The sequence below is a fragment of the Mus caroli genome, unplaced genomic scaffold (assembly GCF_978045245.1).
Source record: "Mus caroli unplaced genomic scaffold, Mus_caroli_1 scaffold_3, whole genome shotgun sequence".
NCBI classification, from domain to species: domain Eukaryota; kingdom Metazoa; phylum Chordata; class Mammalia; order Rodentia; family Muridae; genus Mus; species Mus caroli.
Window position 1 is genome coordinate 36,800,175 of NW_028227258.1, and position 16,747 is coordinate 36,816,921.

Consider the following 16,747-nt stretch of genomic DNA (forward strand, 5'->3'; position numbering starts at 1 on the left):
CGGATGGAAATTTTAAATATTTGCAGGGTCAACTTCAATATTAAGGTAACATTTGATCAGGCACACAGGAGACAAGGAGCTCACTCAGGCAAACCTACACAGGAAGCCTAGCAGAGGAGGGGCAGGGACTATTTACACAGGGCTAAGGCAGTGTTCAGAGGAGGAACAGGATCAGATCATGTAGACTCCTGAAGTTCACTAAGTCCTTGAGGTTTTACAAATAAAATGGGGCATCACTGCTGGGGCTGGGAAGAGGAGTATTATGACCTGGCTTGGTCCCTGGCTCTGGTGTGGAGAACCAGAGTCAGGGAAACCCTGGAGGAGGCTGCTAGAGGGGCCCAGAGAGAAACAGTAGTGTCTCTGACAAGCCCCTTAGAGATAGAGCACAAGGGATAGAATCTGGGCACATGTTGATGTAATAACCTAGCTGTTCACAAGAATGATGCATGTGCTATGCAGATGTGAGTCTGAGGAGTGAGAAGAATGTGAAACCCCTATCCCTGAAAACTGAAAGGCTGCAAAGGACAGGACAGGAACCAGTGTTTAGGGCTGTGTGGGTGGAGATCGTAATTGGGTTAGAAGATGTCTAGTTTGGAAAATGTATTAGGCAGTCTGTCATACATCAAGTCTGAGTAGATGGTTAGATGGGAATTGAGTCCAGCCTGGCTATGTCCCTTTAGGAGCTCTGAGCAGAGATGGTATATGGAAGTAAGCTAAGTCACTACAGCAATGACTGTGGCCAAACAAAGATGAAGAAGGACTACCTAAGTCCAGGGCCCTCTAACATAAAGTGCCCAGAGGAAGCTGAGAAAGCATCCTAAAGAGTGAGTGGGGCTGAGGGGAGTGAGTGGGGCTGAGGGTGGGTGAAGGTATCTTCCTCCAAGCTTGACAACCTCAGTTCAGAGTCCAGGACCCACAGGACAGTAGACATTCCTACAACTGTTCTCTGACCTACACATGTGCCCTATGGCATACACGCACATACACAAACACATATACATGTATACACATGTATGCACACACATACATTCATATATACACATGTATGCATACACACATGCATATATACATACATGCACACACATATGCAAAAATACATGAACGCACATGCATATACACACATGCATATATACACATGCACACACACACACATATATATACATACACACACACAGAAAGGAAGGAAGAAAGGGTAAAACAAAAACATTTTAAAAGGACTGAGAGGCCAGGACTCTAGTTGTGAAATGAGGGAGATCCACCAAGAACCAAAATGTTAGGCGAATTGTTGAAAACAATGTCCTCATGCTACAGCGGTGAGCTGGCTGGCAGAGTTTAGCCCCTCAGTTCCACTCATGATGCCCAGCGTGCAACACAAAGTCAGCCCTAGTAAGGGACTGATTACCTTAAACTATAAATCACGATTTGAATTAAAGTGAAAACAGATACATTGTATTGTTCACCACGTGAAGTTCTCTGGATTACTATAGCAGGGAACATAACTCTATTGACAGCACCTTTTGGGTTCTTGGGAGACTAATGGGGAACTGATCTCTTCTCTCTACAATAGTATTGATGACTGGAGTCAGGGCATTCATTTTTTTAAAACAGTAAAACATTTTAAACATTCTCCTCCTTCCCCCCAAAAGAAGTGAATGAAAATAAATACCTTGGTCTTGAATCACACACTCAGTGGTGACCAGTGGAGGCACCTGGCCCCTGGTATTGGTCGTAAAGACTTGTCCGCCTCTGGTGGCCCTGTCATTCTCGATCACTTGAATCTGACAAACAAGATGTTAAGAGGGAATTAAACTCAGTAACAACTCTTCCCGAATGCAGTTGAAGGGTACAGTGGCTTGTTCCTGTTCCCTCTTCCTCCTCCCTCTTCAGAGAAAGAAGAGAAGAGAAAAGGGAAGGGGGTGGAGAGAAAGAGAGAAAGGGGAAGAGAGAAGGGTCCTTTAAAAATCCTTTTATTTTTCCTCAGAGAAATCAATCTGTCATGTCTTCAGTCTTATCTCCAATTACTTTTACAATTTGAGACCAACATTTATCAAATTTCCAAATTCTATTTTGTAATACTCTTAGCTCAGACCCTGGCCTTTCAGAGATCCTCATTTCATGATGTTTTATCTTATTTATTATAACCATGGATGAGCATTTGAAAAATACTTTAGAAAGAAAAGAAATTGGAAACATTTTTTTTAAAGAAAATACTTCTTGCAATCAAAAGAAAAATTCTAAAAAGCATTAAACAGAGAAGAAATTATATATAGTATCTGAGCTAAAGCTGCCTACCTTCCACTAAGAGTTCTACTAGGAGTAAGAATTCCTCCGCTTGCCTTTCAGGTCCCCCGCCCCACCCATGCAGGGAATCTAAGGTATTGTGGAGTATCTATTGCCATCCAACATAAAAACATATTTACTTCTCTACTAATAACAGCTGCTGATGAAGACCAGAACAGATTTCTTTTTAATTTTTGTTCCTTTTTGTAATAACTGTCCAGGGTAAAAAAAAAAAAAGTACAAGCAAAATTAAACAGAATGAATGTAGGGTACCAAGAAGTAACCCCAGGGACTGTCGTCCTCCATTCCTCACCCTTTCCCCGCCTCCAGATTCTCACTTTCTAGAGAAAAGAGGTGGGGGGTGGGGTGGAGAAAGCAACAACAGAGATAAGCCCAAAAATGAGCCTAAGAAGACAGCCATAGAGAGCATCTAGGCTGGAATAAAAACGAAAAGATACACACAGTTCCCCTTCCCTATAAACGCCAACTTTGAACCAACTCCGAAGTGTTCCTCCCCTGCTCCAGTCTCAACCAGCACAGATGGTGCAGGCGGCGTCGTGGGTTCCAAGAATACTGGCAACCGACCAAGCCTGAATTTAAACCTGTATCTGTCTGCCGTCTGGCATCCTCAGAATCTGAGTAGTGACAAACACAAAGATATAGGATGTGTTCCAGACATCACTACCACAGCAAGACACAGACAAGATGCTCCCACAAAAAGGAAGTGTGCAGAGACATCGAATCACCGTAATCACGTTCTGTATTTACCACAGGCTAGTTGGGTTACTCAAAGGAAGGGTAACTTTTCCATTATTAAATGTTAGCATTTGGCATGATCATCCCAACCAACAAAGTCTAAGGTGATCACCGTCATGACACAGTCGTGTGCCCAGAACACTGAACCTACACAGTCACTAATCAGTAGAACCATAGTCCCACAAACCTTATTTCAAACTATCCATTTATGACTGGCAAAGCCCTGTCCCCAAAGAAACAATGTTATAAATAGTCATTATTAATTAAACCCACATCTCCTCAAAATAAGACACAGGAAACTGTAAGACATGTCAATTAGTTCTAGCCACTGTTAAAAATAGCTTTTGGTTTACCCCAAATGCACACTCTTGAAAAACAGCATCAGAAATGGGACAACAGGGCTGGTGAGATGGCTCAGTGGGTAAGAGCACCCGACTGCTCTTCCGAAGGTCTGAAGTTCAAATCCCAGCAACCACATGGTGGCTCACAACCACTGGTAATGAGATCTGATAACCTCTTCTGGAATGTCTGAAGACAGCTACAGTGTACTTACATATAATAAATAAATAAATAAATAAATAAATAAATAAATAAATAAATAAATAAATAAATGGGACAATAAGCAAAAACTCCAACAGTGACTGGGCTGTGACCTGCACGTGTGGGCTCTTCTGGAATGTCTGAAGACAGCTACAGTGTACTTACATATAATAAATAAATAAATAAATAAATAAATAAATAAATAAATAAATAAATGGGACAATAAGCAAAAACTCCAACAGTGACTGGGCTGTGACCTGCACGTGTGGGCTCAGAGGTACCACGGTGACATGCAATGATGTCAGAGCGCCCTCGGAAGACACAGATCTCTCTCTCCCTCTCAGATGTGCCACGGGCATCATTCCCGTGAGTGTTGTGGAACCATAATCAGGAGAGAACACAAAGGAAGCTTGCTCTGGGGCGAAACGTATCAGGAGAAGCGACTTAAGATGTGGCCAGTTAGCGGTGCTGCTCCAGGTAGACCTGTTTGAATCGTGCATGGTGAAAGGAAAGGGAAGGACACAACCTCTGAATAATCCTCCTGCGGGGCAGAAGGGGTGAGGGAGACCTTCAGTCGTACAGCTTCCAGCACGCCATAATGTGGCAAAGACCACCAGTCAAAGGTCTACTGTCCTAGGTGCCTCACTCGGGATTGCAGAATGACATCTTTCTTTCCACAAAAAAGAGTTTATTTCATTAACAAAATGTGTTGTTTTCATCATAGGAAAATAAGCAGGCTCCATCTGGCATCACGTTATCTCTTCAAGATAAAATACATGGAGCTGGTTTGCACATAAGCACTTGCGAGGTTCGTGATGAACCAGGGCGCCTGCTTCTTCTTATTAATATTCGCCCCCATTCGCTGAGCATGAACAGCAGGTTCTGTTTAGTAGTAGAGACAGCAGTGGACAAACTAGATGTTCAAGTCTAGAAGAAAGGTGGCAGATAAATAAAGGTACAAATAACGTGCCCTCTGCCAGGACATGAAGGGACACCATACTCCAGCCCCAGTATCACTCCAGGGATACTGAGTGGGTAGTAAAGACACAGGGAAAAAAGGACCACACGAGTTGGGCCTTGCATATGCCTAGGACAGGAGAATGTATGCAGGTAATAGAAAAGTCAGGAGTCAAGCTGAGGCCCAAACGAGGCATGTTTGAAGAGCTAGCCCAACTAAAACAGAGGCACAGGGCAAGGAGAGACCACATCGGAGGCATTAGTATTTGTGTGCACTTGTAGTGAGGGGAGCTGGAGTCAGGAGTGGCCAACAATGAAGCACTGTGTGAGGAATGGTAAGAATGTTGACTGTTAGCTATGAAGGAGTACTGGTGAGCTTTGGATCTGCTCTGACTTAAATTGGATGGATAGCCTGGGCACAGCGACTTCCAGGCTAGTTAGGAGGTTCTCAGAGTCTCAGGCAGCTGGATGGTAGAGGCGTGCACCGGGGAGAGCTGATGAACAGAGACAGAATTAATCAGAGGACTAAAGGAAGGTATAAGAGTCCTTGATGAGTCTGCAGCTTTGCAGGTAAGGAGCTGGCAGACAGAACAGGGCTGGGTTTCAGGGGAGAGGTCTTTCTGAGGATCCAGTTTTGCTGGAAGCCCTGAGAATGAGAGCACCTTGAGTAATGGCCCCTCATCAGGGTGCCCACCACCCACAGTCTGAGTGGAGCCCAAGAATGAGAATTCTGAAAATGTCTCCGTTGATGTCAGCTGACTGTTCTTGGGGATGAATAATGTTGACTAAATATCCATCACGAATAGAGACTAAATGTCCACACAGAAAAGATCATTCCAAAGATTAAGCACCCTACCCCTAAGTGGGGAGAGGTACCAGGCAATAACAAGAACCTCACACATACATATATACTCATGCACACACATATACATACATATATGCACATAGCACACACATACACAAACACATATATATGGGCATATATATACCCACACGTAAATACATATAAAGACATGTATGTACATACATATACACATACCACATACAGACACATATGAACATATATATATACCACACACATACACACACATATATATGTGTATATATACATACATACATACATATATATACAAACCACACACATACACTCATACATACAACCCCCTACACACACAAACCCACACAAAAAGCTCACATGTATAATCAAACACACATAGACATATTCATGCACACACAAACACCTGTATACAACAAATACAAACACACACACATGCACACACAGAGACATTCACATTCACAAACACACCCCGAATGCTCACATACAGCACACAAATTCAAAGACACCAACACAAAGGTACATGCAAATTCACCTGCAAACACAAACACACGGTTAAGAGATGAAGTCAAAGAAAAGTGTTAGGTGTGAAAGACCTGGTGCAGAGAGCAGTTGCTTTGGCTTTCAAAGGAGATGGAAATGCAATGCTCTCAGGGGTATTTGGTGGTCACATGACCTGTGGTCAGCTCTGGGAAAGGGTAGGGGAAGGTGGAAACCTGGCAGACCAGGGAACTGGGAAATCCATCTGCAAGGATACTGAAGGTAGATGAGATTGTAACAGGAACAGACCTGGTGAGGACAAGAGTTGGGGAGGGGAGGTTACCTGAAATCACACGGGCCCTTAAAATCAGCCCAGGGAAACAAGGTCCTAGCCCTAATCATCCACTAACTGTGTTTTAGTAAAGACACTTGGTCACTGGCGGCAGCACCTTAACAGAAGAAAGGCTTATCTAGCTGCCTCAGAGGACTCAGCCCATGGCTGCCTGGTCCCATGCGTTTGGGCAGAGCCTCCTGGTGGAGGAGCAGCCGGCATGGCATGTATGCGACATTTTGTGTTCGTGTCTGTACACCTCACAGCAGACAGCAAGCAGAGGGCACGGCAGAAAGGGGCCATGTATTATTTCTCCTTCTGTTGCTGTGATAAAACACGCTGAGCAAGGCGATTTATAGAACTAAGAGTTTATTTACTCTTATGGTTCCAGATGGTCAGAGTCCATCAGCAAGTCTACAGCAAGAATAGTGTGGCAGAATGTGGCAGGCATTGCGGTAGGCGCAGGAAGCTGAAAGCTCACTTCTTGAACCACAAGCACAAAGCCGAGAGAGTAGACTGCAGTAGGAAAAGGACTTCAGCTGCCTAAGCCCACTCCCAGTCACACAATTCCTTCAATAAGGCCACACGTCCTACCCCTCCACAAACAGTGCCATCAGCGGGGAGACCAAGTGTTCAAACAGATAATCCTCTAGGGGATATTCTCCTCAAACTACCACAGGCTAGGAACAAAACACCCCAAAGGCTGACTTCCCCAGGCAGGACACACCTCAGAAAGTTTTCAGAACCTTCCAAAAAACAACTGACTGGGAGCAAAGCACCTTGAATATCTTTCAATGTATTATAAAGTTTGTTATAAACATTTGATACTTTATCACAAATCTTCAAGTTTATAGAAGTATAAAAAGAGCCAAAATTCTTCATCCTTCTCTGTATCTGTCTGATCAGGAGGCCGAGCCCTCCCTCTTAGCCCTCAGAATGCTCTGAGCCCGAGGATGAAGAACAGAAGCCTCCTCCTGTGGCCAGTGTCCCAGACCTTCTACAGGCCCTGGAGGACTCAATGCTAACAAATGGAAGAGCGTCTGTGTGGGACACAGAGGACACTCACAGGGCTGGGGATGGAGTCCGGATCCAGCTTCCTCTGGAGCTGTGGTGCTGGCCCAGCCATCTGGGCAGGACCTCCAGGGAAGCCTCCTGGGTAAGACATCTGTGCACCTCCCATCTGCGGTCCATAGTTGGTTGCTTGAAAAAAAAAAAGAAAGAAAGAAAAAGAAAAAAACAAGAATAAATGACAGTGTCCAGACCCAGGTGTAAGAGTCACTGACAATATCACACTGCTGAATCAAGCATGCCACCAAGTTTGTCTTGTTAAATAAAGCAGGAAGCTAAGAGGGAGTTCTTACACTCTCCGTTTAACTTGCCCTTCTGATGCTATCCAGAGACTACTGTCCCTCAGCAGTTGACACAGAAACAAATCTGACTTCCTCTAAGCACACCCCCAGGTGATTTCCACCCCCACCCCCATCCCCCCACCCCCTGCTTCACCCTGTCCACCTTACCTTGCTGTGGAGGGTAGCCAGTACCCAGGGTCTGGCCTGGTGGAGGTGGGGGCTGATACTGGGCGTTCAGAGGAGCTGGAACAGGAAGGCCATCTTGCCTGTGAGTTGGTGGAGACATAGGAGAGGCACCAGGGCCGTTCAGGGCCGTGGGGGGTGGCGGCGGAACCTGATGTCCTGGCTGCAGAATAGATGGCTGTGCAGGTTGTGGAGGCCCCTGGAAGGTGCCTGCTGACTGAGGGCCAGGCGGACCCTGGCTCTGAGGAGTCGCGCCTACACCTGTGGGAGAGAGAAGACCACGGCTCAGAGCCACATTTCTCAGAGGTCTGATGCCTACAAAGCATATGACATAGATGTTTAATTTCCATACACAAATCAAAAGGGCATGTTTAAGGATTGCATATTCATGTATATATGGTGACCACAAAATAAAATTATCCCACAGAAAATGATATATTACTTGGAGCCATCTTTTTCCCAAATAGAATGTTTTAGAAGAGCAGCATAAAAGCAACACTTCTCGTTTTAGTAAGGGATTTCTGTTTTAAAAAGATTTAGTATTTGTGTATGTACATGTGCTTATGTGTGTGTATGTGTGCATGCACGCACACATGCACATGTGTGTACATGTGTGCTCGCATTGAATGAAGGTCAGAAGAAGGAGTTAAAATTATAGACAGTTGTGAACAGCCATGTGGGTTCTGGTAACTGAACTTGGGTTCACTCTAAGAGCAGAAAGTGCTCTTAACCCCTGAGCCGACCCCAGTGAGAGACTTCTTAACAACACAAATTTTAACCCAAGTGCATTAACTTTATGTGATCCACACACTAATTTAAAACATCTATATCTCCTATAAAATCTTGAATATAAAAGAAAAATGTATAGAACAAGCATCGTTCAGATAATTTGCACCTTCAATGAAGTATTTGCACTCTGAGTGTGACTTGACCAAACACGTTCAGAAGCAGATAGAAGTAACATGGCAGAAGGTCTGGGCCACTGGCAGGCTCTCCATTTACACTGGAGACCCAGATGGTTTCCTGGCTTAGCCTTTTGTGAAACTTAGCTGCTTCCTCAGACATCCATTTGGAAACTGGTAAAAAGGCCAGAAATATTCTGGGAGGTAGTTATCAATACTTCTGACAAACGAGGCTTGAGCAGTAAGGGAGTATTGCTGGCTCGTTAATGTCAACCTGACCCAGCTAGAGTTCTTTTAAAAGACAGAAACTCAGTTGAGAAAATTTCCCCCACCAGACTGGCCTGAGGTACATTTTCTTGATGACTGATGTAGAAAGGCCCAGCTCACTACGGACAGTGCCACTCCTACCCGAAGTCTGTAAGAAATTAGGCCAAGCAAACCACGAGGAGCAAGGCAGTAAGGCAGCACTCTCCATGGCCTCTGCATCAGTCTCTGTCTCCAGATTCCCATCTCAAGTTCCTGCTCTGACTTCCCTGGATGATTGACTACAATACAATGTAAGACAAAATAAACCCTTTTCTCCCCAAGTTGGTTTTGGTCATGGTGTTTTATTATAGCAACAAAACTCCAACGAAGGCATAAACTGGAAGCATGTTTAGGGTTATGGCTGTCACAGACCTGACCGTGTGGTTTTTTAGATTATCATAGCATTTGAACTTTGGGTTGAGAAGGCCTTTGAGTCTCAGAGATCAATGAGCTGTTCTGTTGGAACTTAGAAGATATGCTGTGAGCAGTGCAAACGATTGAGGCCTGACTTGGAAGTTTCAGAGAAAAGCAAAGACACTACCAGGGCCATCTGTGTGATATTTTCATGCTAAGAATCCGTGCTATCAGCTGGAGCTGAAAAACCGGTTGTAATGAACAAGAGATTAGAACCACTGGACTAAAGGAGAAAATGTTTGCTCTGCTGGAAAAACTATTGATGCTGGTCAGCTGAGGCCAGAGAACCTGCTATGATTAAGAAGAGACCCACCTCGTTGAGGCAGAATCTTCTGGGAAGTGTTTCCTCAGGGTCAGCACACAGACTGTGGTCCAGAGGAAACCAAGGCTGTATCCTGTGCTGGCAGCCAAACTTGGAATGTCAGAGTTTCCCAGGTGACAGTGGCTTTGAAGCCAGGATGGAGTCATGGAGAGCAACTGAGGTTTGGCACAATGACTGACCAGGAAAGAACACTGATCAAGGTGCAACCTCTATTGAAGTAGGAGCCCCAGGACTGAAGGGGTCATGGAGAGAAGCTGAGATTCGGTACCATGTGGCAGGGCAGAGTCCCTGAAGAGAGCCCAGCTGCAGCAGAACCCAGCATTTTGGAGATGCTAGTTATATGGGCCTCTGCACCAGTTCCTGCCCCCAGGTTTTTGCCTTGAATTCCTGGCCTGACTTCCCTCAGTGATGGGATAGTTGCTTAGAAGTATAAGGTGAAATAAACCCTTCCCTTCCCTTCCCTTCTGATGTTACTTTTGGTCATAAGGTTTTATCATAGCAATAGAAAAATAACCGAGAGGGAGAGGGGGAGGGGGAGAGGGAGAGGGAGAGGGAAAGGGGGAGAGGGGGGAGAGGGTGATAGGGAGGGAGAGGGGGGGAGAGGGGGAGGTGAGGGGGAGGGGTAAGAGGGAGGGAGAGGGGGAGAGGGGGAGAGGGAGGGGGAGGGGGAGGAGGGAGAGGAGGGGGAGGAGAGGAAGGGGAGGGGGAGTGGAGAGGGAGAGGGAGGAGAGGAGGGAGAGGAGAACACATATCCCTGAAAGCACTGGTTTTCAACCCTTCTAATGCTGCAACCCTTTAATCGTACCTCATACTGTGGAATTATATTGTGGTAACTCCCAAATTTAAGATTATTTGATGCTACTTCGTAACTGCAATTTTGCTTCTGTTATGAATTGTAATGTAAATATCTTATATGTAGATGGTCTAGGGCCACCCCTGTGAAGGGGCTGTTCAACCCCCAAGAAGGGGCCCGACCCACAGGTTGAGAACCATTGTCTCAATGTGTACCCTGTAGCCATCCTGCTACTAAAGTAGCCATTTGTGCTCTCTCCTCTTTTCTGGTTTGTGGCATCTGAGATTTGATTCTTCCAGTGACCTAAACACAGCACTAAAACTCTCTGTGAAACAATAAGCATTGTGTTTTTAATTTTGAGGTCTCATATTATAACAATACAATTTTAAAATTACCCTAACCAATTACTCTGTTTAATGCTTACTTGTGACTGTGACGGCAGCATTTTTGTTGTTTATTGCTCCAGCAATGAACATACAGTGCTCTGAGGGTTCTTAATTATATTGAAATAGTGGCAACAGGCTCAGGAGAAATGGAACCAGCGCCAGACACAATATCAATGGTTTATGTACATGGTAGCATTTTAACATGTCATGCCCGAGTTATGTCTACCTTTAAAAAGAAGAAATGATGAGGCAGGAGTGTAGCTCAGTGGTCAGCGGTAGCCTAGCACATCTACGGTTCTGGGTTCACCTCCAGCAGCACAGAAAATACCAAATAGGCACCATGAAGGAACAGTGACTCCTCACACTTACCATAGCTGTTGATCTGCATGGAGTTGAACTGACTGCCCAGCTGGGTGACAGAGGAAGTGGACCCAGGACCTGGGTAAGATGACTGTGGCAGGGGCTGGCCTGACGCATAAGAGGGTGCCACACTATTGACAGGTGGGGGTCCTGGAAATCTAAGAGACAAACGGTATTGATAGCATCACTGAGCATCCTAAGCAAAGAACATAGGCAATAGCGAACATATCCTAAAACAAGCCCTCTGTATGGTAAGAAACATGGCTGATATTGCACATCATATATTTAATCTTGATATGAGTTCAAAATAACCCATGTGGCAGCAGCCTGCATTTCCACTCGCACGTTTCCTATGGCAAAGCAGAGAAAAGTTTCTAGCGTGAACACGAAGCCTCCTTTGGAAGTCAGTTAGGAAAGATCAACCCAGGGCTACTTCACATACACTAAACTCGATCAATAGAAGAAAACAAAAAACAACAGTGTCAATAACCAAGAGTCCCTGGTTTACGGTTGCATCTTTGTGATCATTCAGACCGGGTTTTTAAACAAAATGTGGCTTGTCTTAGATCCTGAATCCAGCAGGGCACTACATACACAGTGGTGTCTGCCACTGCTTTGCAACACTGCAGTACGTCTGGAGTTGGTTGTTTGTTTTTGTTCTCTAAAAACAATTCATCCCGCTTTACACTCGATGAAGTTTAAAACTATGTCTGCTGTGTGTCTTTGTCACTGTTTTGATCTAAACAATGGCTACAGAGCAGAGGTCCCACCCTGGTGATACAACACAGGAAGCTAATGAATACCTGGGGGTCATTATGACTCTTGCCTTACTAACTTTGAACTGTGAGTAAAACGTGAGGTTTCCCAGATTGCATGGCCTGATTTCAATGTCTATCTGGAACCAGAGGCCATTCTCTGTTACTGTGTCTTGACTTCCATTCCTAATTCATAGCCTAGGGGTCACTTGAGAAAGGTGGTGGCTGAGGAGAAAAGTCCATAGCTCATCTCTATCATGCGGGTGGGGGTGGGGGGTGGTGACGGGGGAGGGGGCAGCCTCTTCTGGGTCTCAGGGCCCCCTTGCTGCAACACTGTATACCCCCTAATCTTGTTATTTTCCAAATTGAATAGTTATTTCAAATGAACAAACAAAAAAACTTCTCAAGCCATCACTTCAAGTGCATGTTGCTAATTATTCCAGAACGGTATCACACACTCCCTAAGTAAGGGAAGGGTAGATTCTGTATCCCACGTGCCTCACAGGACAAACATGGCTACGGCAGATAACTTGTTAAAGTGGAGTTGTCAATGCTTTAATCCCAAAATATTTCTAAGGAAAATGCCTCTCCGAGAAAAATTTTAGAAGACCCACCACAATCAGATTAAGTAGCCTTCAATTTCAATATATTTAGGAAAAGAATGAATAAAGAGAGAGGACTACAAAGGAAATTAAAATTTTTATTACACTGGGGTGTGTATGTGTGTTCACATCACAGTGCAAGGTTAGAGTTCAAAGGACAGTTTGCAGGAGTCTTGCCTCCTACCACGTGGGTCTTTGGAATCAAGGCTAGGTTGTATAGTTTGCTGGGATTTGCCTTTAAGCACTGAGCCAGCCCTCCTGGCCCAAAAGTTAGCTTTGGAGAGTAAGTTTTCTTCGTGTCTCTCTTTGCTGGCTGTCAATCATTCAGCTTGAAATGTGACTCTTGTCTTGGGCTGACAAATGATTTCAACAACTGCCCAAAGATGTGACTGGTAAATTGACTGCTACATAAAAAGAAACGGTTTGTCTTTGCTTTGTCAAGAAATGGCACTTCAGTCCCTAAAGTTCCTGAGGAACTGACCCACGAAGTCACTCCGTAGATAACTGAAGTGCGTTACCCACGACACGCGGTCTTAGGGAGGCAGCAGTTAACCGGGGGGAAGTGAATTTAATTGTCTGAGACCCCAAAATCATGTGCAGAAGTGTTTAACAAAATACAATATTTTTTAAAATATAAAATTCCATGGCTCACTTTTTTTTTCTTTGTAGCCATTTCAGTTAGAACAAAGTACCTTTCAAACAGAAATGGTGACATGAATAATCTCTGGGTTTTGTTTTGTTTTGTTTTGTTTTGTTTTGTTTTGTTTTGTTTTTGTTAACTTTTAACAAAGGCTAAAGATTTGAGGCTGGAGAGATTGCTGGTTAAGGACCCCTGTTGGTTTTTCAGAGGACCATAGTTCAGTTCTCAGCCCCCATATCAGGTGGTTCAGAAGTGTCAGCAACTCTAGCTATAGGAGATCCCATGCCTTCTGGCTTCTGCTGACACCCGTGTGCACATAGCTGCACATATAATTAAAGGTTGGTCAATTTTAAAAAGGCTAAAGATTTAAAATACCGAATGAGAGATTGTACAACCACTGGATATGACTTTAACCCATAAATACCTACTTATTGTCCATTTCTTATGCATTGGGAGTTAAGTTTCAAAATTTATAAATAAATTATCTCTTTCTGACAAGCTTAAACTTTCTTAGTCTTAAACATATGGCTTTTTGTAAACATAAAACTCATTTTAAAATTATTTAGAATAGAAATAAATACATAGCTAAGCTATTATATACAAAAGGGAAAGAAAAATCAGAACACTTAAAATATCCTATTTGTTACTCTCCCACTGCACACAGTGTGGCTATCAGAGATAGCGAACCCAAGCCGCAGCTGGAGCCTGTGTAGCCACCAGATGCCTGCCTCTTCCTCCCAACCGCTCTGCACTGTGACAGCAGGCAGGAGAAAGAAACCTTTCCTACTAAGACACACTGTGGTTAATGGTGGCACACGCCTTTGATCCCAGCACTTTTCAGGCAGAGACAAATGGATTTCTGAGTTCGAGGCCATCCTGGTCTACAGAGTGAATTCCAGGACAGCCAGGGCTATACAGAGAAACCCTGTGTTGAAAAACCAAAACAAACAAACAAAGAAAAGACAAACCAGAGTTGTGTTTGGTAGACAAAGAAATATTCAGATACAGATTTTAAATCACTGTTTCATTTAATATCAGAAAAGAACAGAGCTACCACCAAGTACCCACTTTAAAAAGTCATATAATTACCAAAAGTTTGTCTCAATCTAATCTTAAACCTTCGCAGCATTGATTTACTTCTCTGTTCCTATATTTTTGTCAATTTTTGGAGATAATGTGTAAAAAAGGTTTAAACATGCCCCATCCATAATTCTAGTATTGAAACATGACAGCATCCGGAGGCTACAGAGGAGCCATCTCATAAATGGGATGTGGTCTCCTTTCCAAAGCAGGCCGGGCAGGCACTTGGCCCTTCCTCCGGCATTCAAGGTACCATGTGGGAAGCAGCAAGCAGCCTTCATTAGACAGCAAGACTGATGTAGCCTCTACCTTGGCCTTTGCAGTCTCCAAATTGGTGAGAAATAAATGTCTGCTTTTTGTAAGGCCTAGTTTCTGTAGCAGCCTCACAAAATGAACTAGAGTAGCAAATTATTCAAGGTCTGATTGAAACAAAATCTGCATTTTAAATATTAAGCCTATAGAGAGGAGAAAAATCAAATCCTATCATTCCCATATTGAAAAACACTAAAGAGAGGCTGGAGGGATGGATGGCTCAGTGGTTAAATGGACTTGTTGCTCTTGCACAGCACCCGGGTTTGAGTCCCAGCACTCTCTTGAGTGTAACAACTATCCATACACACAAAAGAAAGGAGGAAAGGCACTAAAGAATGGATGGGGATTTAGCTCCGTGAAAGAACACTTCCCAGCACACGCAAGGCCAGGGAGCCAAGGCTCAGCATCACAAACAAACAAAGCCTAGCTTTATTTTCATCCCTACCTCTATTTGCATGCAACCAATATCTTAGTCGTCTCCTAAATATAGTTTGGGAAGCTGGGTCTCCTTCACCCCCTTATTCTCCATTTCTTGGTCAAAATAGATGGATCGCAACTGAGTAGCTGTCATTTTTCCTTACGATGAAACTACTGACTTTTTAAAAGTATAAATTTTAACAGATTAATCTCTGCCTTAGGTAGAAAACTTTAGAAATACTTGTAAAGTTAAAGACGGTTGTCCTGCCTCAGCCATGATCAAAGGAACAAATGGCTGTGTATGACTTTAAGATTATGTCAGATATTTCTTTTGAAATAACAGGTCTTTAAGATTTTTAAAATTTTTTTAAGATTTATGATGATGACGGCGATGATAATGATTTTAATTCTGTGTATTTGAAGAGGGGTGTGTACATAAATACAAGTGTCCACAGAGGTCAGAGGTGTGATCCCCTGGAGCTGGGGTTACAGGCAGTTTTAAGCCACCTGAGATGGGTGCTGGGAATTGAACTCAGGTCCTGAGGAAGAACAGTCTGTGCTCCTAACCACTGAGCCATCTCTCCACCCCTATTCGTTTTTATTTTTATGTGCATGAATGTTTCCCCTGTATCATGTATATACCTGGTGCCTATGAAGATCAGAAGACAATGTTAGATGCCCCAGACCTGGAGTTACATATGGTTGTGAGCTTATTTGTCCTGGGAACCAAACCTAGGTCCCCTATAAGGGCAACAAGTGCTTTTAAATAACTGAGGCAACCCTCTCGCCCCAAAATATCACTGTTTTAAAACTCATGTACATATTTATACATTAAGTCAACACTCTGGGTTTGCATTGGCAAAATTCCTATCTCTGTGACTGAGCCTCTATGTAGGAATGAGGTGTTTCCACCCACAAAGAAGGATTACACAGTCAGCTGTGGGGAAAGATGCCTGAACTCCCGATCCTAGGGAGGGTGAGGCAGGGGGATCATCACTTACAGGCCAGCTGTTACATGGTGACTGTAAAAGAGAAAGGAAAGCTAAGCTGCATCAGCAAATGGCAGGCCCAGTCTATCTGCCCATCTGTTTGTCTGTCTGGCCACTGCCCCCACCCCCACCCCCACCCCCACCCCCACCCCCACCTGTGGATCCAAATGTAGCACTCTTGACTAATGCTCCAGTGGTTGCCTTTATGGAACCATGCTCCCTGACATGAAAATGGATTAAATTGTACACAATTCCCCAATTAAATACCATCTTTTAGAAGAGTTGCCTTGGCCATGATACCTTTGCACAGCAACTGAATAGTGACTAAGACAGTGGGTTTTTATATGGCTTTTCCAAAGCTCCTTAGTGTTATCTTTCCCTCTTCCAACCCCTTCATCTGCCCTGGCCTCCCTCCCATCTACTTCCCCTCTTAAATATTTCCCCTCCTGTTCTTCACAGACAAGTGGTAACCTGTGTGTGACTGCCCCTCCTCCATTATTCTCCCCTCAACACAAACACAAGGGCCCCTTCCTAACAGACCCAAAGCTGGCTTCCAACTATGAGCGAGGACATGCAGCATTTGTGTTTCAGGGTACGGGTGACCACACTCAGAATGAATATATCCTGTTCTAGCCATTTACCTGAAGATTTCGTTTTTCTTAACAGCTAATAAAATTCCACTCTGTAGCAGTTTTGTCCTTTCATTACTCATTCCTCAGCTGGTGGAGAGCTAGACTATCTGAGTTTCCTGGCTATTA

At 44.1% G+C, this 16,747-nt stretch overlaps 1 protein-coding gene across 1 annotated transcript in view; it reads right to left on the reverse strand.

Annotated features, from left to right (window-relative positions):
• Nucleotides 1-16,747, reverse strand: part of Sec24d (SEC24 homolog D, COPII component) — a 109,146-nt gene that overhangs the window by 74,555 nt on the left and 17,844 nt on the right. The window contains exons 4-7 of the mRNA XM_021157473.3: nucleotides 11,204-11,352; nucleotides 7,697-7,972; nucleotides 7,246-7,379; nucleotides 1,667-1,778 (exon numbers count right to left, since the gene is read on the reverse strand). Coding sequence (XP_021013132.1) covers nucleotides 1,667-1,778; nucleotides 7,246-7,379; nucleotides 7,697-7,972; nucleotides 11,204-11,352 — 671 coding nt within the window. The remainder of the gene's footprint in view (nucleotides 1-1,666; nucleotides 1,779-7,245; nucleotides 7,380-7,696; nucleotides 7,973-11,203; nucleotides 11,353-16,747) is intronic.